The sequence below is a fragment of the Triturus cristatus genome, chromosome 2_1, assembly GCF_964204655.1.
Source record: "Triturus cristatus chromosome 2_1, aTriCri1.1, whole genome shotgun sequence".
In the NCBI taxonomy this organism is placed as follows: Eukaryota; Metazoa; Chordata; class Amphibia; order Caudata; family Salamandridae; genus Triturus; species Triturus cristatus.
The window spans coordinates 248127978-248153566 of NC_140581.1; the positions used below are offsets into that span (position 1 = coordinate 248127978).

The 25589-nt window shown below is 43.3% G+C and overlaps 1 protein-coding gene across 1 annotated transcript in view; it reads right to left on the reverse strand.

The window, feature by feature from the left end:
- Window positions 1-25589, reverse strand: part of ADAMTS12 (ADAM metallopeptidase with thrombospondin type 1 motif 12) — a 4274824-nt gene that overhangs the window by 923766 nt on the left and 3325469 nt on the right. The window contains exons 18-19 of the mRNA XM_085630806.1: window positions 22854-23064; window positions 15232-16353 (exon numbers count right to left, since the gene is read on the reverse strand). Of these exons, the coding sequence (XP_085486932.1) occupies window positions 15232-16353; window positions 22854-23064 (1333 nt within the window). The remainder of the gene's footprint in view (window positions 1-15231; window positions 16354-22853; window positions 23065-25589) is intronic.

The following is a 25589-nucleotide window of genomic DNA, read 5'->3' on the forward strand; positions in this document are numbered from 1 at the left end:
CAATGGAATCGGAGGAGGAATAGCCATCGTCTACAAGTCCACCCTCAAGGTCACCACCCACGCAGACGACACCCTCAACACCGCCGAACACCTGCACTTCCGGATCCACACCGACCCCAACACTACCCTCAGAGGAACACTCATCTACAGACCCCCCGGACCCCGGGCTCAGTTCAGCGACTCCATCGCTGACCTCGCCAGCACCCACGCACTCGCTTCCACGGACTACATCCTCCTCGGGGACCTGAATTTCCACCTCGAGAACAACAACGACGCCAACTCCGCCACTCTGATCGAAAACCTCGCCAACCTCAGCCTCAGACAACTCGTCACCGCACCCACCCACGCCGCAGGCCACACGCTGGACGCCGTCTTCTCCACAAGCACCCACATCACCTTTGAACACACCTCCGAACCCCCTGGACCGACCATCGCTGCATCCACTTCCCCTTCAAAAAGCCAACCACACACCATCGCACCCAACAGCTGCCGCGCCGCTGCTGGAACAAAGTCACCGAAGACCACCTGACCACCACCCTCGCCCAGAACCCACCTATCAACCCCACCTGCCCTGACGCCGCAGCCCGCAACCTCAGACAGTGGATCGACAACTGCGCCAACACCCTCGCCCCACTCAAGAGGCCATCCCACAGCCACGCCAGCAGGAGAGCCACCTGGTTCACCGACGAGCTCCTGACCTCCAAACGCGCCTGCCGTAAGCTGAAGAAGAAATGGCTCCACGAACGAACGCCAGAAAACCACGCAGCCCCCAAGAACGCAACCCGCAGACATCACCACCTCATCAGACTAGCCAAGAGATCCTCCTTCAAAGACCGCCTGGATAACAACGCACACGACAGCAAAGAGCTCTTCCGCATCATGAAAGAACTCTCCAATCCCGACGCCAGCACCAACGACATGTTGTGCGACTCTCTGGCCATCTTCTTCCACCGCAAGATCGCTGACATCCACGACAGCCTCAACTCCACGACCGCTCCAACGATGCACAACTCCCCCCCCCCCCCCGCGATCATCAACAGCACCAACCGCCTGACCTCCTGGGCCAACACCAACGACGACGAGACACGCAAGATCATGAACTCCATCCACTCAGGATCTCCGTCAGACCCATGCCCACACCACGTATTCAACAAAGCAGACGCGGCCATCGCACCCCAACTACGGAAGGTCATCAACATCTCCTTCGAAAAAGCGACATTTCTGTAAAGCTGGAAGCACGCCGAAATCAACGCCCTCCTCAAAAAACCCAAGGCGGACCCCAAGGACCTCAAGAACTTCCGACCCATCTCACTGCTCCCATTCCCGGCAAAGGTCATCGAGAAAATCGTCAACATTCAACTGACCCGCCACCTCGAAGACAACAACATCCTGGACCCATCCCAATCCGGATTCAGACGAAACCACAGCACCGAGACAGCCCTCATCGCCGCCACAGACGACATCAGACGCCAACTAGACAACGGTGAAACATCAGCCCTTATCCTCCTGGACCTGTCAGCCGCATTCGGCACAGTCTGCCACCTCACTCTAAAAACACGCCTCCAAGAAGCCGGAATCCAAGAGAAGGCCCTTGACTGGACCATGTCCTTCCTCTCCGGCAGAACCCAGAGCGTCCGCCTCCCACCTTTCTGGTCAGAAGCCACCGACATCATCTGCGGCGTCCCCCAGGGCTCATCCCTCAGCCCGACGCTGTTCAACATCTACATGGCCCCCCTCGCACAAGTGGCCCGCCACCACAACCTCAACATCATCCCCTACGCCGACGACACCCAGCTCATCCTCTCCCTCACCAAGGACCCCCACACCGCCAAAACCAACATTCACAAGGGCATGAAGGCCATCGCCGACTGGATGAGGAGCAGCCGTCTGAAACTGAACTCGGACAAGACGGAGGTCCTCCTCCTCGGACCCACCCCCTCAGCCTGGGATGACTCCTGGTGGCCGACCGCTCTAGGGACAGCACCGACACCAACCGACCACGCACGCAACCTAGGATTCATCCTCGACTCCTCACTCTCCATGTCCAAGCAAGTCAACGCCATCTCCTCCTCCTGCTACAACACCCTATGCTTGCTCCGCCGGATCTACAAATGGATCCCGACCGAAACAAGAAGAACAGTGACACAGGCCCTCGTCAGCAGCAGACTGGACTACGGCAAAGCACTCTACGCAGGAATCCCAGCCAAACACCAACGGCGGCTACAACGCATCCAAAACGCCTCCGCCCGACCGATCGTCAACGCCCCCCGCCACAGCCACATCACCCCCCTCCTGAGAGACCTGCACTGGCTCCCCATCAACAAGAGGATCACCTTCAAGCTCCTCACCCACGCACACAAAGCACTCCACAACGCCAGATCAGCCTACCTGAACAGCAGACTCAACTTCTACACCCCCACCCGCCAGCTCCGCTCCGCCAGCCTCGCCCTCGCAGAGGTCCCCCGCATCCAACGTATGACCGCCGGCGGCAGATCCTTCTCCTACCTCGCCGCCAAACCCTGGAACACCCTCCCTACTCACCTACGACAGACCCAAGACCTACTCACCTTCAGAAGACTCCTCTAGACGTGGCTCTTCGAGCAGTAGCGGCACCCGCCCCCCCCCCCCTCCCCTCAGCGCCATGAGACCCTCACGGGTAAGTAGAGCGCTTTTCAAGTACCCGATTGATTGATTGACAGTGTATCTGTCCTTACACTGCACTGGAGAGTCTTCATAGGCACTGTAACCCAACTACTGCCCAATGAAATGTCCTTAAAAAAGAACATCAATATCAGGATAGTGCCGAAGCCCCACTCTCTTTACCGCTTTCCAATGCTTTTTTTTTTCATCACATGAGCTTTGGATGACAGCTGCGTAGTCAAGTCAAACCTAAAAGCTAACTTCTTATGCATCTGTCTAGACCTGTCCTTAGAAAGATGTAATTGGCTTAAGCATTTGTTTAGAAACACTTTCATGAGACTATGTATTACTTAATAGGGTTTAACCCTCCAAAGTATTCGCTGTTGGTGATATTTATGGATGCCAGAGTTAAGTACCGTACTAATTCGATAGCGAGAACAAATACTGGCCTGGGTTCGACCACTGAGAATAAACATATTTTAACCTTTGCTATCATTGGCCCAGTTGGCTTCCTTCTCCAAGATAAGAAGGTCATGGTTCATGATGACGGTGCTCTAAAGCATATGTCAGGTTTGTTGAAGATCATCTCTTATGGATATCATTGAACTGAATCTTAGGCTGTCATTGCATAGGCCATTCTACCATTGCTCAGGGGCTTTTGGACCTGAAATGACGCGGTAAAATCACAGCTGAAGTAGAGACTGTGAACAGAGGCACACTCTGCCCTCTGCCCGCGCCCTTCAACAGCAGGAGAGGAGCAAACAATGCTCCCCTAGCTTGGTCACAGCCTGGCAAGGCCATAGGCGGCCTTACTGCCCCTACCCCCAAACCACACAGGTCCCCCGCTGGCATTTACCACCTGCTCAGAAACTGTGGTAAATGTTGGTGAAATAGTCCCAGGAATCAAAGAAAGATGCGTTTCATCCGTTATTCCAGAGTCTGCATACTTATTCCCCATTCTAATGGCGATAGTGTGTAAAGTCCAGATGTAGGTGTGATGAAACCAGAGGTATTCCTGCACCTAAATCAAGCCATGTAATGAGGGCCCAGTACACTCACCTTTCTGAACTTTCAGACATATGAGTGTTGGTCAAAATGTCGAATTGCACTAAAACGTCCTATTTCCGTATCCAGGCATGCTTATTAAATATATTTGACGCATGTAAGTTGCATATATGGTGTCTCTATGCAACTAGTTGTGGGATCGCTACATAGTTCATGCCGTTCACGGTTTCCTCCATGACATTAAAGTTTTATATTGGTTTTAGTAGCAATATTACTTGCTTTGCTACGTGAGTTTATATTATATTACAACAACTCCATTACAGTGAAAATGTGATGTTCAGTTTCAAAAGCAACTTATTTCCAATTGTCTTCATTCTATGCTGCTGTCAGGCAGATTGGTTTTCATCAAAACATTCCATTGCTTTATGCTGAAAATGATGGACTGCGCCATAATAAACAATTCACGAAGAAAGTCTGAATTACTGGTATTAAATCTTTGCCAATATTATCATACCTACTTCGAATGAAATATAAGATGTAATAAATTATTACATTTGCATTTCTGGAAATACATGCTGTATTTCCAGAAACAATGTGAGTCACACAAAAAAGCATTTTACTTATAATTTGCTGTCAGCAATGTCAGAGCACCCCTTCAAAAATAATGAATAACAGTACAATAGATCTAGCCTGGCTCAGAAATTAGAAAGAAAAGACTTTTAAAATACTGAAAGCGTTTCCATATGAGTTTAGAAAAGAAGGATCCCGCAGAGACACTGAGAAATGAAATGAGGAGAAATACAAAAAAAAACTCTTCACATCATCAAGATCTTTTTCACAATGGTAGTACTGCTCATTGATTTTATATCACGTGGCACATACTTTGACACTGATATGTTGTTTTGATATTTTAATGTGTAGGGGGTTCAGATATTAGGCGGTGGCTTTGAATGCAGTTTAGTTTCCATTCCCAACTGAAAGGATCTCTGAAGGCAAGAACAGCGTTTTAAGCAGACGACAGATTCTGCCACTGGCAGCTGCGACTCCGTAATTAACTCACATTAAATCAGAGGATAATATCAAAACTGAGTTCATCAAGCATTACTCGGGAAAATAAGACGATAACGGATTTGGTTTAAGTAGCAAGTGCACTGTCTTCAAATCATGACAGTCATTACGAGTACACTTTCCTTCTGTCTCAGTTTAGCTCTCGAAATACCAATATAAAGCCTATTGAAAATAAAAACTCTCCTGGAAGATAGCAGACATGTATATTAATATCAATAAAGTCAATTTTATAGCCCTTGATACTATTTGAGACTTAAGAAAGATGACTAAAAAGAAAGTCATTTTGCAGCATGTATGTCATGGGAAATACAGGTTATTATCTTGCATTGAAAGAGACATCTGTAGACAACATAGTCACCGCTTTAACGACAAATGGCCTGATTTAGAATGTGGCCGCTGTGGCACTCTATGGCAAATGTGACGCAGTAGCCTGTCGGCTATACTCTCGGGCCACCTACCCTACCGGAAGTCATACGGACCGTAGGCTTTCCATTGCCGGCAGTCCCCTTGTCTCCTTCGCCGAAAAGCTTACTCTAGCGGCCTTATACAGCGCTGGCCATCGGAATAAGGTAATCACACTGCCCGTCCGTATTTAGGGTGGATGGTTTGATGTCCAAAGTTTCTGTCCATCACCACCAGGGAAAACCTAGTAGTAAAGAACAGAAGAATTTAAAATAATGACCCTCCATTGCCAAGAACAAAACTCAGGGGTGGGCTCCTCTGTTGGAGCGGAGGAGAGTTGCACCCCATAAAAGCCCCAGGGATGAAAACAAAAATGCTAGTACATTAGCATTTTATTTTTCATCCTCCGCCCGAGCCAAGCTTCAGGTTAGGGGCGGGCCGCTGCTGAATGACAGCAGCAGGGAGGAGCGAGGGCTGCCTAAGGCACTGTTTAAAGTGTGCACATCTTTTTGGCCGGCCATCTTGCAACAGCCATCCACTCATGCAAACTTTACACCTCTCAACCCAGTTGTCTTAAGACAGGTAGGTTGAGAGTCAGTGCAGGCCTCAAGGGTACTGAGGAGCGCCAAGTGAGGATGAGCCCACCAATCCTGATCACAAAAAATCACTAAATTAACCAGTGGTTAAGGCTCTGGTAGCTTGGCACAAAAGCAGCCAGGCTTAATTTACAGGCAATATGTAAAGTATTTATGCAGCACTTAAACAGAAATAAAGTAAAAGAGGTGGGGGTGTTGTCTCTCCCCTTAGGCAAGTAAAACATTGGCGAGACTCATAATTTACCATACTCCCGGCTATGCTGGAGAATTTATGTCTTCCCTAGACAACTCTCTATCCAAACATCTTTTGAAATACTCTACTCTCTATTTTGGGAGATCTGGATTTTCATTTGAATATGGTTGATGATCAACATGAATGTCTCCTCCTTGACAATATCTCTGCTGGAAATTTGTAGCGGTTTGTTAATCAACTCACTCATTTAGCTGGTCATATTCATGACCCCACCGTCTCTAATTGTTATGTTGAAGTATTGGATGCCAAGAGCAATACTTGGTTGGACCATGCACCAGTTAATTTTAACTGGATACTAGAGCAGGGCCCCAGAGGTAGAAGGCCCACCCTATCTTTACTCCATCAAAGTTGAGCAAATACCACCACTGAGGAGACTTCTTCTATTCTTAATAATAGTGTTTTTCCTTTCAATGGAGCCATTGAGGTGGACGCAGAGGCAGCTAATGCCTGGCTAGGTCATATGGTGGATATTGCTGGACCCATTAAGACAGGGTCTGGCCTTTTAAGATGCCCCTCTGTCCTTGGTTTAATGATGAGTTCAGGAAAATGTAGCACTAATGCAAAAGATTGGAACGGTCTTGGCATAAGCACTACTTACCCACTGACAAGAAACTCTATAAAAAGGGGCTAACATCAAGGAATAAAGAGGGCCTAAGCAAATTTCTTTGCTACCAAAACAGCTATATCTGTCAATAAACCTAGAGCGGTTTTTAAGATAGCTAAAAAAAGAATTCAAACCCAAGTGCCTTAGCGCAGCCTCTCAAGGCCTCCCCTAAATTATGCAAGTAACTCAGATTTCTTCGATAACAAGATCAAGGGTATTGTAGGGGCTTTAAATGTATCTGGATCTGGTGTTACCTCAGATACCAACTGGCCTGGGAACCAGCCCTTGACGGCTTCAACCACTCAATCCTGTTCCTTGACAGAATTCGCAGCTATTTCACTGGAGGTTTCTGAAAAAGCCCTAAATTCTTGAAAATCTGGTTCTCCAGATGATTCATGTTCACCTCATATTTAGGCGGCCAATCATGTTGCCATTAATCCTATTCTTAACTCTATCCTAAATGACTCCTGACTCCAGTCCACTGTTCCCAGTTGTTAGAAATAAGCTAAGCTAATTCCGCTTCTGAAAAAACTTTCTGCCTACAAGTCTATTCTGGCCAATTACAGGTCTATCTCATTAGTGCCAGTCTTTTCAAAGATTCTAGAAAAACTGAATAATGTCCAATTGTCCAAGTATTTGGACTCTAATTAGTTGCTGCATCTATCTCAATTGGGTTTCCGCCCTGGACACAGTACAGAATCTACATTGGTAGAGGTTTCCGATACCATCAAGCTGGCAGTGGACCAAGGGAAGAAAGTTGTCCTATTGCTTCTAAAGCTATCAGTGGTGTTTTATATGTTTTCCCACTTTATCCTCCAGCAACAACTGAGAAATATTGGGATAGGTGGGGCCACCTTGACTTGGTTTGGGACTTTTCTATCAGACAGATGTCAGGCAGTATGGATATCACCTTTTGCACCTTTACAATTAGGTGATCCACAGGGCTCTGTCCTGAGTCCAACACTATTTAATGTCTACATGACTCCTCCAGCAGAATTCTTTGGTGTGCCGGTGGTATCCTATGTCGATGACACGCAGCTTCTTTTTACGTAGAACAGTAATATACCTAATGCCCAGAATTGATTTGAAACGTGCCGGTCGGCAGTATCTTAGTGGATGTGCCTGAGCAATCTCAGTGCAATACCACCAATACTGAAATACTAGTCTTTGGCACCCTTCCTCTTCTTGGGGAGGCAAATTTTGTCCACGTTTTGTTCTTCCACCTCCTACCCCTGCCACAGTTGTAGACAACCTTGGAGTGAAGTTTGACAATAAGCTATCCTTCAGCTTCCAGGTGGACAGTGTGGTAGGTGTGAGCTTTGGTCCTCTCAGACCCTTAAACAGTTTCTGCTTCCTTCACATATCCAGAAAATGGTAATCCGTGCTTTCATAACCTCCTCTACTAGGGTCTATCAACCGCTGAACTTAAGACTCCTGTAGTTGCCGAACGCTGCAGCCCACCTCCTTTAAATCTCTAGAAAAAAACCTAATTCCTCTGCACCCTAAGGAACTGCAGTGGCTGTCAATCCGTGAGAGAATTCATTTCAAGGGGCTTGCCTTGGCCAATAGAGCCTTCTCTAATTCAGGTCCTTGTTACCTGGCCAGAGACTCACACACTGCCATCCAGCAAGAACTCTGCATTCCTGCAATGCTCTGTTGACTGTTGAATCAAAAATCAAAAGGAAGAAATGGAGCGGCATTTTTTTCTTGGATCTTGCCGTCTCTCGCTCTAAAGATGAAGGTACCTTCAACCAAAGCCTTAAAACTTGGTTGTTTAAACTGGCTTTCTGATAATTTCTTCTGACTAGTGGTAATGAACATTATCACCGAGACACTCATCTGAGTAACCGCACACACCACAAAAAAAAAAAAAAGTGAAAGCACAACACAAGGAAAATCCCCCTGCAATTTAGAAAAATAGAGAAAAACTTAATACATTCTTCAAAACCCAAACAACAAAAATACAGTCAGTGGAAATGGAGATATGCAATTTTAAACAATTAAAGTATAGTGCCTAAAAGCACAAAGCGATTATCTTTTTATGCAAGACCGGGTGAAAGTCCCAAGTACAGGCTCCCCAACTTTCCCTTCTCTATTCCTACTCTAACCCCACTCCTCTTCCTCCGCCCCCTCAGCCCCTCCCCCCAGTATTGCAGCATAGACAGCTTCAGGTCTCTGGTGCCTTCTCAGTGTCGGCCCTGGGGGTGGGTGAGGGGAACCCCCCCTCCAAATGGATCACATCATCAGCAGATAATAAACCTCTCTTTACCAACAATCACGAGCTGTCTCGGGTGACGGCTGATGCGGGCAGGGATCTGCTCTTGGCCCCAGCAGGGCCTGTGGAGAGGGGGCGTTACCTTACACTAGGAGAGGAGATGAAAGTGATACCACCCCCTCCCCTCTCCCTGTCTCTCCCCCACCTCTGTCTCTCCTCCCCTCTGTCTTTCCTCACCCTCCACCCCATCTCTCCTCACCTACACCTGTCTGACCCCTCCACCACTGTCCCTCCCCATTCTCCACCTTTCTCTCCCTCTCCACCAGTGTGTCTCACCATTCTCTACCTCTGACTCCCCCCTCCACTATCTCTCCCATCCTCCACCTCTGTCTACCCTCACCCTCCTCCACTGTCTCTCCCCATCCTCCACCTCTGTCTCTCCTCACCTTCACATCTGCCTGGTCTCACCTCCACCTTGATGTCTCCTCACCCTCCACCTCTGTCTCTCCTCACCTCCACCTCACCTCCCCTCCACCTTGCCTCACCTCTACCTCTCCTCACCTCCACCTCTGTTTCTCCTCACCCTCCACCTCTGTCAATCCTCACCCTCCACATCTCTCTCCTCACCCTCCACCTCACCTCTCCTCAGCTCCACCTCTGTCTCGCCTCACGTTCAGCTGTGTCTCTGCTCACCTCTGTCTCTCCTCACGTCCACCTCTGTCTCTCCTCACCCTCCACCTCTGTCTCTCCTCACCCTCGACAGCGATCTCTCCTCACCCTCCATATCTCCTCACCCTTCATCTCTCCTCACCCTCCACCTCTGTTTCTCCTGTTAGCATCCACAGCTGGGTCCTACATTGGACTGAATTACTGTGCAAGTTGCTCATCCACCTACATCTGGGCAATGTCAGTCAGTAACAATAGGTCTCGCCTTTGATTAAGTTAAAGCCATTTGCTTTGCTATACAATACCATTAGCAAAGCAAATAGCTTTAACTTAATTAAAGGCGGGATCCAGTGCATTTTCAATGCCTGTTTTATTTCCTCTCTATCTTTCCTTTCATCTCTCTCTATCTCAGGGTTCATTTGTATCTGGGAAAGAATAATTTGGGCTCCCAAAATATATCTCTAACACCGATATGGTACCCTTCCTGTCAAATATAAGTACTTATTTTAAGAGAGACATGCAAAGGACCATACACACCCAAGTGTGCTACCTCAAAAGAAATAAATATTGACACAAAGCACTGCAATGACATCAAATAAAATATAAAAAGAGAGAGGAACCCTTGGTAACCCAAAGGACTGGGGTTCAAACAAGAACTTTTTGCAAAGACATCCTCTGGGAATGTTTTGTATCCACACCTTACCTCACACTCGTGATCAAAGTCACATGCACTTAGATCCAATCATACCGACCACATGCACACCTTGAGTCTGCTTGGTATTGGCACAAAGAACCTATAGTTATTGAAATGATGGTTGAAATTTTTAAAACAATATATTTTCCAAGACATTACATAATAAAACAATTCTATCAGAGAAGTCACAATAAAGCACTTACAATGCATTCAATAATAAAACCAATTGATCCCAGTTAAAATACAAAATATGTTGCACAAGAGTTTAAAAACAGACAGTAACCTTTGTCATCAATTGCCACAATCAAAAAACAAGATTTCACCACATAAACCTTGATGCCTTACAAGTCATAAGCATCTAAGGTAATGTTCAAACAGATGGATTTGTGGCTGCAATAGGAGCGTCGACGCGTTTTGAAGGTATGTTCACATAACACCTTCTTTTTCAAGACAATGGTAGTGTTACTCCTGTTCTTTAAAAAAAAATATATGAGACGAAGATAAATTAGTCTGCCCCAGAGTCATGCGGACTTTATAGTCCCAGAAGTATTTCCTATTAAGACGTCCCGGTTAGTCACTTTCTTATTCTGTAAACTCTGTACAAACTTTGGGTGTCTGATTCACAGCGGCGGACTGGCCTTAATTTAGGGATCACAGCAACCGCATAGGTCCTGGTATTGACTTCTATCAGAAAATTCCTCTATTCCTTGTGGGAAGTATTAAAAAGGAACGTATCCTTCACATTATTCCTTAACCAAAACTCCTTTGAAATTCCTTTTTGAGGTGTAGCTTTTAGATTCTATCGAGCTCTTTCTGATATAAGGTAAACAACCGGCGGCGTGGCCATATGTCCGTCCTGGCGCCGTATTCAAGTTTCTGTGGATGTGGTCGATATGATTGGATCTAAATGCATGTGACTTTGATCACGAGTGTGAGGTAAGGTGTGGATACAAAACATTTCCAGAGGACGTCTTTGCAAAAAATGACATCAAATAATAACACCACTAGATACATATGCCACTGAGGTGACAAATGAAGGCACTCAAATATACCAAAGCATGCGAAACCAAAAAGAAGAAACTGTTAATCTAATTCACTGTGAAACGCACAGGTCCAGAATCTCTCTGCTTGTTGTAATTGGGAATATCAAAACTAGCAGGAAATATTATAATACCAATAAATGCGCCCGATCCCACCAAGGGATATATTTACAAGGTATTATTGACTCCAGATCGTCACTTTTTTTGAAGCTCTGGTGGCGATAACCCCTTTGCCCTATTTACAAGTTGGCATTAAGCCACTTAATGTGGCTTAACGTCACCTTGTGAATAATGCCCCTATTCCTGCAGCAATTTTCAGTACCCGCTTGCATCCTTTTTGTTGCCAATCTTACCACATCCTTTAACTAGATAATTTGCAGGACCTCAGTCGGTGACATGGACTTGCTGAAAAATGCTCAGTTGATTCTCTCAGGTTGCTTCCAACTGAGACAATGGCAATCCAATCACTCTGATGTAGCAGACAATTTACCATTTTCTAACCTTTCCAATCTGTTTTAAAATGAAGAAATAGATAGCACAGCACATGTTTAATAAATGGACTGACTTTCCAGAAATATCTCAGTTATGATCTATAAATATTTGCTCCTGTCTCCCTCTAGAAGGACTAGTCCAAATTTTTAACTTCCGTCAGTTATGCAGAGGTACTATCCTGCATGCCACAAACTTGCCCAAAAGGTGTCCACTTTTCTGTGCAGTTGTTCTAGGGGTGCCCTCAATGCCTTTTTAGACATGAACAGGTCCACTGGTGTCCCTCCTACAAGCACCTTTTTTTTGTAAAAAATACATTTACATTAATTTTGGCACCATTATTCCGAGGAAAATTCGTGACAATTCAATTCAATCCCTATTTATTGTACATCCTAAGGTACTAAACGCCATATAGAAAGTTCCTATGCCCCCTTAAAGTGCAATTATTCCAAGGAGTACATTTCCCCAAAAATACCTCATACATAATAACTATGCTTCATTTCAATCCCTGATTATCCCTAATCATTGCACATTCTAAAGTGCTATACATCATAAAGTGCCTGTGATCCCTAAAAGTGTGATTATTCAGAGGAAAATAAATTCCTCTGAAAATACCTTAAACACAGTAGCTGTACTTAGTTCAGTTCTCGATTATTAAATATCCTAAACTGCTATACGTCAGAAAGTGCCAGTACTACCTTAAAATGCCAATGCTAAGAATAGAAAAAATATTGTAACCCTAATAATAGAGTACTGCCATTACCAAACTTCATCCACTTCTGTAAATAGTACTATGAACTGTAGGAGAGACTAGACCCCACTCCTTCCAGGCATATTTCCTCCATTTTCTATAATATTGTAAATTGTGATGAAATTTGGCATGATGCCAGGCTTCGTGCTCGCTAACATTCTGCATTTTTTCCTCCGATTGTGCACATCTAGGGTGGTCAGGGATTTCCAATAAGTGGTGATGAGGGAACGAGCCACCAGCTTTGCAATAAATATAAAATACTTCATATCATTTTGCCCTGCCATCTCCCCATCCCAAATACCCAGAAGTGTGATTCTTGGAGAAGGATGGATATCGCATTCAATTATCCTACCTACTACCTAGAACACACCCCTTCACAATTTTGCCACAACATCGGACCCCAATATCTCAATGAAAGTATCACCTTCCACCTACCCAAGAGAAACCTCGGATCCGCTGACCTCGCCCTTGCCGAAACCCCACACATCTGCAGAGCCAGAACAGGTGGAAGACCCTTCTCCTACGTAGCAGCAAAGACCTGGAATGAGCTCCCCATCAACATCAGACATGCACCCACTCTGCACATCTTCAGGAAGACCCTCAAGGCCTGGCTCTTCGACAGACTGAAGCTGCTCCCTCCCACGCCTTGAGACCCTCACAGGTGAGTAGCCCACTTCACAATTCCCTATTTCATTGATTGGAGCATAAATTCAGGCCACTGATGAAACCATTATGATCCTGCATTATAAAAGATTGGGCTGCCTTGTCAATCCAACTCGCAAAAACATTGGTATAAACATGATAATCAGAGTTTAAAAGACTTATAGGTCTATAAGATGTCAGGTCTTTGGCCTCTTTCCCTGCCTTTCAAGAATTCCCCAAAACCGGTTTCTGAAATGAGTCTGGCAACTGACCACCTTCCAAGCAGATGATGAAAAGGTGTAGACATGGCACCTCCAATATTGATACAAATATTTTACAAAACTTGAAACTGAATCCATTCTCCCTGGGAGCTTTAGCATTGGTGAGCTTTTCCACCTCCCTATTTGTGTTGAGATTTAATAAAATGGAAGCCACCTCTTCCATCACCAGGACTGACTATTTTCCCCAAAACACCTACGATTCACAATCTGGAGTCCTGAAAAACCCACTGTATAAGTTGGTTAGTATGGAGTGTACCTGTACCGTGAAAAGTTCATATGAAAAAACGCCTTTCTTGCCTCAATGCCCAGTTGTCTGTTCTAATCATTCTAATCTACCACAGACAAAGGCTGTAGTCTTATCAATCAACTTGGCATGGCAACAAAGTGTCTTGACTGATCACCTACACATGCCCTAAAAGGTGGGGCTGCTTAAAAGAAAAAAGTGAACAAAGGACTCAGCAATGAAACTTACCCTAATTGTACACCTCTACTTAAGAACTGTTTGTGGTTTCTCTTGTTCAATAAAGGATATAAAACACCCCATACCTTTGATGATTCACTTGCTGCTCAAAAGCAATGCTCATACCCTCAACCATATTGTGACAGATAATATCAATAAAACATTGATGACATCACTGGTGACATGTCACAACAAAATTAATAGCAGTAACAGTATCCCTATGGATACAGGGGCATTTCTTGGATTGGAATTTGCTTGTTATTTTTTTGCTTAGTCTAGTTATTTATTGATATAAATATTATAAGGTCTTGAAGACTGAAATTGGGTTGTAATTTCTGCTGTGCATGCAAGTAGGGATTATGGTTTGCTTAGCTAAACTTAACTGGTTGACATGTAACTGTATTCTTTGTTGACAGCATGTTTTTGTTTAGCATGCATTCATGTCTTATGAGCAGACGAAATCATAACCTATCATCAGCGAAGCTCTTTTGTGAATTGTTAGAGTATTCATTATTTATTTTGCATCCCTTTTGTTGTGTCCAAGCCCTATTGCACAAAGCCATCTTGACTGGTAATTGAAATGTAAAATAATTGTGCAGTACAACTGAAAAGATCTCCACAGGCTGATATTCTGTGTTGTTAGCGGGGACCTTATACTGCGGGAACTTGAAGATTTTTTAAACTATTCCTTCAGAGGGACAAACTCAGTTATTTACAAAAACTGTACACTTTTTAAAATCTGCCTACCTACACACACACGATTAAAAAAGCACCCAGTTCTGTTTATTGACCTCCCCATTACAAACTATCTCCCTCCATGGCTATTACCGTACCTATCACTTCCAAACACTCAACAACTCTCTACACATGTCTTTCTCAGTTTCAATCATTCTCATATGCAACCTATTTTGAAAAGAATGTGATTCAATGGAACTTAAGGGCCGCAACCTCATTGCCACTTTCAGAGTGGCAATCAAAATTGCCCTCCTTAATTGCAACATAGCTTTCGGGATACTTAAAAGCCTAATAACTGTACCGTATAATTCTGGAACACTTCAACTTGAAGCATTGCACTTTAATTCTAATACCCGCCACTCTTTCCTGTGCCTACTGGTTACTACACTCATTGTATTATTTTATACTACTCTACAAGGTTCTGTGTTATATACACAATACAAAATCAAAGAGAAAACTCACAAAACAATTCAGATCGCAAAGAGCGGCATCAGCCAATAAAACATACCACAAAAAATAAAATATAAACTATCTGAATTTTGAAAAACACTGCACATAGTTTAGTAATTTACATAAAGAAATTGTCATTGAATACCACAACATATGTTTTATAGGATTTCATATTGTGCTTAACAATGGTTGAAATTTTTTTGATTTTCATGGGCTACCACTATGTTAGAGATGTCTTACCTCGCTCCAATTCCCCACTATCCAGAAGGCCTGTTGTGAAATATTGGTACTCGTTTCTGGGAGATTTCTTTCTGTTGTTGTCCTTAAATTCCATTCTGAATTGCTTAAGTTGAAGTTGAACAATTTCACAAAAGGCGTAGAGTTGTTCAACGTATTCAATAATTCAGTAGCATCTTCATCCAAAGAAGGCAGCATTGATGGAGGTCTGTCCGTGACAGTGCTTTCTATGATTGGAACACTAACTTGAATGTCAATATTTGTGGCCCTTTCATTGATCGCTGAAACTGTTACTTCATCACTAGTCTCTGGATACGAAGAATGGGTAGTAAATTCATTCTGAGAAAATGTTGGCCACATTTTAGGAATTGTACTGCGGCTTGTAACAATGTGAAGGGTTTTGCTCAATGTCTTTCTCATAGAGTTGATTTTGGAGATATTTTTGGGTTCAAATTGTCTGTCCAGTTCATCATCGCTTTGTTGTGTGGAACCTTCGGTCTCATCAAACTCCACACTTGGATCCTCTGTTGAAAATTCTTGAATTGGTGAAACTTTATAAGAACTTTGCGAGGTAGTCGAAATTAATTTATGGCTTTCTTCAGTCATTACTTTACTCACTTTTGTTAATTCTTCAACATTTCCATCAGTTGGTTGATTGGTGATGGTTCTCACAGTGCTTTTCTGCAAGCCTTTGCTTTCAGTAAACACTAAATTTCCATCCGTATACAAATAAGTAGAATTATTTATATTTTTATCTTCCATATCTTTATTGATCGAAGTTGTTATTGGTTTGGGATTTGTTGCCAAGTAGGAAGTTAGAGAGGGGACCACATACGTTGTTGGCATGTTAGTTGTTGTCAAGAGTCTTCGGTTGGGTTTTGGTGGCAGTGATTTGCCTGATGGTCTTCGTTTAGGTTTAGGAAATGTTTTCCGATTTGTTATCCTGGTGGGATTGTTACCAGTTGTGTGAATTTTGTTAGGTACAAATGATCTTCTGAACGGACACTGCTGGAGGCCACATAGAGCTTTGGTATTGGGCTTTCTTGAAACATTGCATGGTTCATTGCTGTTCTTGGAGCAGGTAACACTCCTCATTCTTACACCACCACCACACGTAACTGAACACTGCAAATTAAGGAGAAAAATACATTTCTAACATTTCATTTTTGTAAAATGTGGTCCTCATATCAATTATTTTTATTTCCTTTATATTCTCATCTGTTTACACAGTTTCATTATTTCTCTTTTCTCTTGAATTTCATTTTCATCTTGGTCTATTTTGCTCTCTCTATGCTATTCAGGGCAATACACTACAAAAGAGTTTATCTTAGTGGCTTACACATTAAATATCTACACATACAAAGTACACAGAAAATGAATAACGTAATCACAATTTTATGATCTGCTCCTTTATTTTTCACCTTTTTGCATTTTTTGATCATTTTTATACACATTTTTCTTTTTATGCACTTTTATTTTCTATTATCATATATTTGATGCATACTCATTATCAGTACGTATTTTTGTGGTCTCGCTACAAACAGCTTTAGGTGGCTTTCTGTTGTGGACAGCAATGCAAGTAATACTTTATCTTATAGAATGGGCGTGGCATCCGTTCCTTGCTCATAAATGGATGGCCTTCTTGTCAATTGCAATTCCCTGCTCCAGTTTCATGTTTGCCCTACCCCTGAAGCATTTACGTTTCACTCTGATTTTTCATTGGCTAGGTGTCTTTTGTGTGACAGATGCTGGTCAAGTGCAGCCAGGTTGAGTAGAAATGAGGGACAGTGTTAATATAAAGTAGCTTAATAGATTTCCAGTGTAGGTCTAAGAGAAGTGAAGCTAACTTGTTTTTGTTTTAGGTTTAAGGACTCTAAATTATAAATGGACGTATATCTCTATAATTATGAGTGTATGTGTTTTAATCACGAAGAAAGACATCCCTGTCCCCCCACGCCCAGCCAGGAACTGCACACCCCCTTAAAACACTGTATGTGTTTTAAGACTTTTTTATTGGATCTACTCTAGACATATAGAGTTCAGCCGGATAACACATAATGAGGATGCTGCGAGCATGATATTAGTTTAATAAACAATACAACCATAACAACGGCATGGCGTTAAAAGATGTATAGGCAGTGCACTAGCCTTCATGTAGGAAAAATAAGGAACACAGATTAAATAAATCTAAATAAATACAGGTCAAGGGTCCTGAGGTTAGATCGACAAAGAACAAATTGAGTTGAGGGACAAGTGGCAAGCCAATAGGAAAACTCTGAAAGCAGGAAAAAAAATCTGCTATCTCTAGGTTTGGAAAATCTAGAATCATGATTAAACCACTCTGTGTAGTATATATTAAAAGCCCAACTCATTGGTGAAGTTGGATTTAAATATGTATTAAGGAAAAGTTACTTTTAGCAAGTTTTCTTTCCCTGCCTGAAGCTCCTTGAATCTAATTTGCATTAGTTCTCTATCAGTAGCCGAGCCAGGATTAGCCCTGATACGCTATGAAAACTGCTCAGAGGGCAGAAAAAATGGCTTGGGCGTGAGAAAATGTTCTGTTCCCATGATAGGAAGTCCAGTTGGGGTATATGTAGGAACTTAATTTACTTCAAAGGGATCTTCCCTGATACAAGGCAATGTTAGGTCACACCTGGAAAGCCCACAGCAGTAGTCCTCCTACTCAGTCTCACAGCAAGCCTAGTGAGGGAAACAGACCCCAGAACTGATTTGAAGTGACTACAGAGGCGGGGCTGCTCACTACAATGACCAGACCTGAGGATGGATACACAGGCTCTGCACAAGGGGGGAATGGTTTATTCTTCTTGGATTTTGAGACCGCGGGATACTGTGGGATTGTTTGCTGTAGAGAAAGCAGGAATTGCTGCAAAAGTGTGTTAGGTTACCTCTAGGAACTTTTATCCCATTGTTTAGGGAGAAGTGAGTACTAGCTCGCGCCACACATAAATGTGGTATCCTCTTTGGAACATCTTATGGAATTGTGGACGAACAGAAGAGGACTGCACCTGATGACTGTGACCGTATAGTACCTACGAAGGACATGACATGTTCCTATTGTGCCAAAAAAAAATAAGTAGACTTCAAAGGTCTGTTGCCTAACCTCCTGCATAGATGCAGGAATGCAACAAGCTGCAAGATAACTGTTCTATGTCTGACCAGCAACAACTGGACCTGCCCTGGACCCGGCAGTGAATCTTTACCCGGAAAGGCTGTTCCTTAGGTCCTGGAACCTTTGGCTGTGTCTAACCAAACTTCTCCTACCACCTCTGAAAACCTGGGACTTAGAAACATTTTGGACTTGCAGACCTCTGGAGGTCCGGGACAAACCACTCCATCCTATCTGTCTAAGGCATGGCCGTGTTGGGCTAATAAAACATGTTTCTGCTGCTTGGAGCCTCTGCGCAGTAACAAATCTGATTTAGTGGATCTTCGGCGAGAAGGTACCCGATTTTGCAGAACTCATTGTCAGATATAGGCTGCAACTTTGGGCCACTAGCTCCAAAAAGAGACTAAGCCCAAAGGTAAAAATCTTGACTGGGCAAAGTCACCAAACGTATCCAGGGAAACGATTTCTCTGGGTTCAAAATTTGAATATCTCCCGCTCAGAGCTTTCCAGCAAAACCAATGGCTTCAGTGGGACCATCCAGTGCCTATTTGACTTTGTGAGTACTTCTTTGGATACAGCCTGTTCACCTGGCCCACTCATGGGATTTTGGCTTCCAAAAAAGAGATCAAGGGGCAAATTTATCAAAGATTTGCATCACCCTTGTTCCACACAATTGGGTGCAAGAGCAACACAACTCTTAAGTGAGATTTATCAAGCTACCAAGGCCATCTTGCATGGCCCTGCGTGGCTTTATCGTTGTGTTGTGTTGTGTTACTATGCCTGAGGGAGGCGTTCCATGGGTGAAGCGTGGTTGTTCCCACACACCACCCATGGATTTTAGCGTATTCTCAGATTTACTGGTAGATTTGAAATGGATAGAAATGCTACACATCCCTAGGAGAGGTGTAACTCGGAGAAATATATTTTCGCTTTTTCCTCTTTCTATGAGTGCTGCATTGTGCAGCACACTGGAAAGAGGAAAATTCCTCAGTAGATTGTTTTTCTTCAGGAAGTTGTACCTTTCTGCACAAAAACAATCCTGCTTACAACACAGGTCCCCTTGAATCATGGTGCAAGGATGCCTGCATTGAGGCTATGATGCACATTGTGCCCCGGAGCAGGAAAATAACAGGAATTTGCCATAATGTGTTAAATGTGGTGCATTGCTGCCCTTTCCCGATCACGCAGCAAAGCAAGTTGGCGGTGTGATTATTTGATAAGGATGCCCCTAAGTTGCAAGGTAAAACCTCTGACCAGCTCAAACCGGGTTGGTGTTTTTGACCCAGACTCCTAAGTGCCGGTCTACTGTGGCCATTTACTACCATTGGGGTTTTTTGCTTTTTAGTGTTATTTACCACTAAATCTTTATAAATGCATATATATGGTTCCCCTGATTGGAATTTGAACATTTTGGTGCAATAGTTTTATTCATTACATTTTACCTTTTTTTCTAATTCAGTTGGGGATATTTATTGCCTGGTGTTTTCACTTTATTACTGCTTTGGTACTGCAAGAATACTTTGCACATTGTCCTAGTTACTCCTGTCTGCTCTGTTCCAAGTCTACCAGGGGTGAGTAAAGGTTAATTTAATGACCTGAAGGCTTCACCCTGACAAGAGTTGTGATTATTCATTTAGGTTGGCAGGCTCCCACCCCAAACAATAATTAGATTGCTAACGTGATCAAGTTATAAAAATATTAAGTTTAATCGAGCTCTAGGTTGGAAGAAAGATACTGAAAAACTGTAAAAAAAAGAGTCTAACACAAATTATCTTTAGTTAGTAGAGTAGAAGAAACATTTTAATGAAGAAGCCCATTGCACAGACAAGGGAAATTTTGGAATCCCCACTGACATGGTATAGTTTTGGTAATCCCCTTGACCAAAGAGGCACCATGAGTTATTAAGTTATAGATGCCACGGCTAAGGTACTGGAATGATATGAGTATATGAGAGGTTGTAAATATCCTGTTAAAACTTAAACTCAATGATTTATTTAGTAATTGAATGTTGTCACTGGATGAATTGTTGTGTAACATACCGTAGTGTTTTAGGGCCTGATGTACAAAACACAGGTGACACATTGTGGTCAGGATTTTTGTTATCAGTGTCTAATTTTGTGATCGGACTTATGTACTAATAGTTTGATTTTCAAAATTCCTTTTTGGAGTGGGTTGCATTCCGACCTAGCTCATTAATTTTAATGAGGTAGGTTGCAAATTGGATTCGTTCTGCCTGTCAATGCATTTAAATAAAGTTAACTTTTTTTAATGCAACCTGATTTTCCTGAAATAAAACAGGACCACATTTAAAGAGAAAAGTTTTGTTTGTTTATACATTCATAAAGGAGTATGGGCCCAATGGTATTCCTTCCTCTTCAATGGTTTGCAACTGAAATTATGGTTACAAATTATTGATATATTACATACGGAATCGCAATTTGGAAGAGATGCCTAAAACATGTCCTTTCCAAATTGCAATTTGGTATACAAACAAGTTTTGAGAACTGGTAATCTTTCACCGAAACGTGAAATGTGTTTAGTACATAGTTAAAAGCCATCTAGTGGCTGCACCCGCTGGATGTCACTTTTTGTGACGTTCCCTAGCGCAGAAGCCTGCGCGATATTTATCAGGCAGCATTAAACCCCTTTTTTGGCTTATTGCTGCCTTATAAATATCGGTCCCTTTAACGCAGTTTTCTGCATTAAAGGGGCATGCAATGGGTGTTGCTGGGGGTGTTCCCAGCAACATCCATGGCTTTTTGACACTGCCCCAGATTTACGAGAAATCGTAAATCTGAGGCAGCGCCACAAACTTATGCCTCCCAGGGGAGGCGTAAGGGAGGTACAACGAGGAGAAATATCTTTATTTCTCCTTGTGTTTCCTTTTTCTAAGTTGCTGCATTCTGCAGCACACATAGAAAAAGGAAAACGCCTCTTGTGATTATTTTTGGACAGAAAGGTTTCCATTCCTGTAATCATCCCCGCAACTCAGGCACCCTCACACCATGGTGCAAAGGTGCCTGCGTTGGCGCACGGCAGCCCATTGTGCGCCGGCGTAGGGGAAAAGGACAGCAATGCGCCATATCTGATAGATATCTCACTTTCCTGCCCTTTTCTTTTGTCGTAGGGCAGCGCAGCAGGAAGGCCTGCTGCACTGCCCTATGGCAAAATCTCATAAATTAGGCCCCCTGTGATTTAGCGATTCACAGAATTTGCGCCTGGTAAATGGTTTTGTGCATAAGCCCTTTTCTTCACAAATGTCATGTTACAACTCGAAAAGAAACTTTAGATTTGGTCCAAAATAGCACCTTATAGATGAAGAGATTAGATTTGCAAATAATTTAATTGCTCGGAGCAAATGTTTTCAATAAACTTGATTTGGATTCAGGGCCTGCTTTAGCATTGGTGACTCCCTGTGAGACAATGTGTGTTGGCGCCCCCCCAATGACCACCTCCACCACAGATTCTCTCACTACCACCATTTGACAGTGCCCCTCAAGTCTCCATAACCACTGTCCCTTAAAGTCATTTCGTTTTATAGCGCCACTCTTGCCAGTTTAAGATGTCAGAAAACTTTACATCACACACACATTACACAGAGACAATCAATCATTGCTGTGAAAATCAGTATATAGGAAATGTTAAATAAGGCAGAGGCCTACACGGGGTAGGAGTCACATGTCATCCATACTGGTAGGCAGTATAGTTTAAGAGTTCTTGGACTGGAAAAGCACAAATTCAGAATTTAAAAAATGTAACACCATTGTTAGGGGTTTTCTTTAATAAAGAGAATTGATTTCTACCCAAATGAACCCCTTTTGCAATATTAGGACAATGAAAGTCTGGGCAAAAAATATGTAGCTCAAATATTTTCCTTGCAGTTTGCATGCAGATTTTGATGGCAGTTAATAGCTCACTGCTCTATATTAAGATTTTAACTTATAAACTGCAAGTAAGAAAAGGATCTCTGACAAAATCGGTAACCCATTGACCTATTTATATTATATGCACTTTGTGATGTTAATGGGACACGTTCTTTGCAGAAGGCCTGTTAACCCTCTGCCCTATGATCAGTCAAAACTTTCAGAAGACAAAGCTCCGGACTCTCCCCAGGAAGAACATTAATCACTGGAGTTGTCATTTTTATGGCGGGGACAAAGTACGCGGCATCGGGTGCTTTTAAAGCGATGAACATGGCGCCCCCAACCCCAAGTCAGCGCCCGATGCGGTGGCGCCGATCGCTCCGCCCTAGAGCCGGCCCTGTTTGGATATGTACTTTATGCTTGTACGTTCTTATTGCAATAGCTTTACTACAGATGCAAAAGCATTTTTATGCGTATTAATTGAATTTCATACAGCGAGATGCAAGCTATGAGCAAATGACTTCATGGGTTCTCTTTATGCACCAACATGTAATTGACTCAGAGCTGTACGTTTTAGTGTAAAAGCTACTACAGAAAAGAGTTTACAAAAAAACACGTATTTAGTTAGTTTTTACCTCTGTCCAGTTGCTCACTGTCCAATCCGAAGGGCACAAGACATCCCTGTTGCAGGACATGTGGGTCTTGGGTTTGAGGAGGTGCGGGCAGTCATCTTCCTGCATGGCTTGCTCATCCGAGCCCACCGTTTGAATGCACAGCACCGCTCGTTTCTGCTCGCCAGTGGGCCCGCAGGTGGTCGAACACTTTTGCCACTCTCCAGCCCACCATCTACAAACATGCAGCCAGAAATAGCGTCACCCAGGTGCCAGCATTACAAACTTTGAAAAATGTCAATTATAGGGCCCAGAGAAGACTCATTTCAATGCATTGTGCACACTATTTCCATAAAATTCATACCGTTACAAAATGAAAACCACATTTATACAGAAAGTATAGGATACATTTTCGTTTCCGTGCATATGATCAGTTGCATATTTACTTCTATTGCATGTTTTCTAGTTGCTTGACGAAGCGATGAGGGACGCAGAGAATAAGAGGAGAATGGGTTGCAGAGAAGGGCCTGCTGCAGATAGAAATAGTTTGATGAAGGAATTAACCGGGTTAGGCTGAAAGGGCAAGTCTGTAGAATACAAACACTACTGTGTAGTTGCTTCGGCCTTGTGTGGTTGGGGAGGGGCCTGTCCGTTATCCAGAATTCACAGCCGAAAGAATAGGGGAAATGTGGAGTGTTTTAGGAGGCGGTACAATATAAGAGGATGTCGTGGGACATGTGAGTGGCAAACATTCACTTCCATTGGTGCAGCAGGTGCAGTGGCCTCGGAGAACTCTAAATCCTGTTTATTGCTGTATTTTATATTCCAAACACCAGCAAGAGGACCCACGTCCTTCCTTGCAATAGGGTCCTTGACACACTGGCTACGCTACTGAACAAAAGGAAGAACATTATTCACTAGAGTGGGGGATTGGATGTTCCTGGTGAGAGAAAGATTTCCTAAGTGTATGAGAATGACAATGAATGAGGGCAGAGTTGGAGCACATAGGAGCTTAGGAAGGCAAGGGTTGAACACAGAGACGGAAATGAGAGAGGGTGGATGTAAGGAGTAATAGAGGTGAGATGTAGGAGTGAAGAGAAAGTTATTGGCAGGAAGAAGGAAAGGGGGAGTAGAGGTCAGAAACAATTTTAAGGAAAGTGAAGTTAAAGAGTTTTCACGGACAGAAGAGTATGGAGGTCTAAGAACAAGGCATTTAGGTGCCCAGGATCTGCTTGGAAACAGACCTATCCTGTTAGAGAAGTTCAGTTGTACTTGAGGTGTAACAACTACCTAGTTGTTATACCCAATAACTTTTAGGACAGCATGGACAGGTAAATTAGAGAATAATGTAAAGTGGACTATACGTAATTTGCTACTCAAGAACTGAACGTTGCAACTGTGAGTAGGAGCAGCCAGAAGAAACCATTACTCTGCCAACGTGCCCGTAACAATATTATGTGGTTACTCCTTTAGATCATGTGGTGACCCCGAAAGGAAACTAGGTACAAAACAATGTTGATTCCCAAGAATTACGGTAGGCTTTGTGGGCCACACTTCATGCAAACCATAGAATGGGATAGTTTCCCAAAAATACTCACTACCCAGAGATAATGAGATCCACCTAGACAGGGCGTAGTTGCAAACCAAATAAATATATAGCTTCCAAAATCTAACTTTATTACTAAAGGGCATAGAAGGTCCACAAAGGGAATGGGCAGGTTACAAACCCAAAGGATGAACTGCTTGTCAACATTTCTCAATATTACCTGTGTGCTCTAGGTTTCACCCAGGAGCAAAGTCGGAGCAAGCCACAGGAATTCACAGCTTCAAAATATCCACAGTGTCACCCGAAAGACTGTGGTCTGAATGGCAACATGATCGCCATGGTAAATGTTGTCTTATTGTCTTCAAGCCACTGGGAAAACTGTATCTTCAACAAATGAAACTGATAGACCTGTCAGCCTTAGGATGGTCTTCCCTCAAACGTTTTGCCAACTTACCACCATATTTGTTACTGAAATTAGTTTCTGTTGCACTTAGGACTGGTCAATCAAAACATCCTACTAAAAGTACTAGGAAACAGAATGGGGTTGTCTGGGAAAGTTTTCTCACAGTTCGCTTCCTTCCTGCAGAATTTCTCACAATGCTTCAAACTAGGCAAGTCATTTTCTGACTCCTCATCAGTGAGGTGCGGAGTCCCTCAAGGGTCGACCATTCCCCCTTCAACCTTTAACCTATATATGGAACCACTAACGGAAATCCTCAATCAATCAAACATTGCATACCACATGTACGCAGAAGACACACAACTTTACTTCAAGATATCCTCCCTAGACAACGCCATTCAACTAAATAACACTCTAGTAAAAGAATCAGTCCTGGCTCTCTCAAAACAATCTCAAGCTCAACGCTCTCAAAAGAGAATTCCTTCTTTTCTCCCTGCAATTGCAAACCTATCATTGTTGACTCCACGAAATCCCTTTGAATAACACTAGAAAATAATCTAAACAGGATAGCTCACATCAGTGCTACCATGTGCAGTGCGTCATTCCAACTCAGACTACTGAAGAAATTGAAACCATTTCTGCAACCTACAGACTTCAGACAAGCAGTACAATCACTGGTGGTCTCCAGACTAGAATACGATTTGGCAACCCTGTCAGGTCAGCCCAAAGCGAGAACAGCTTCACTCAAAACGACTCCTTATGCTGCAGCAAGACTGGTAATAGGAAATAGATCCTTTGACCACATCACCCCAAC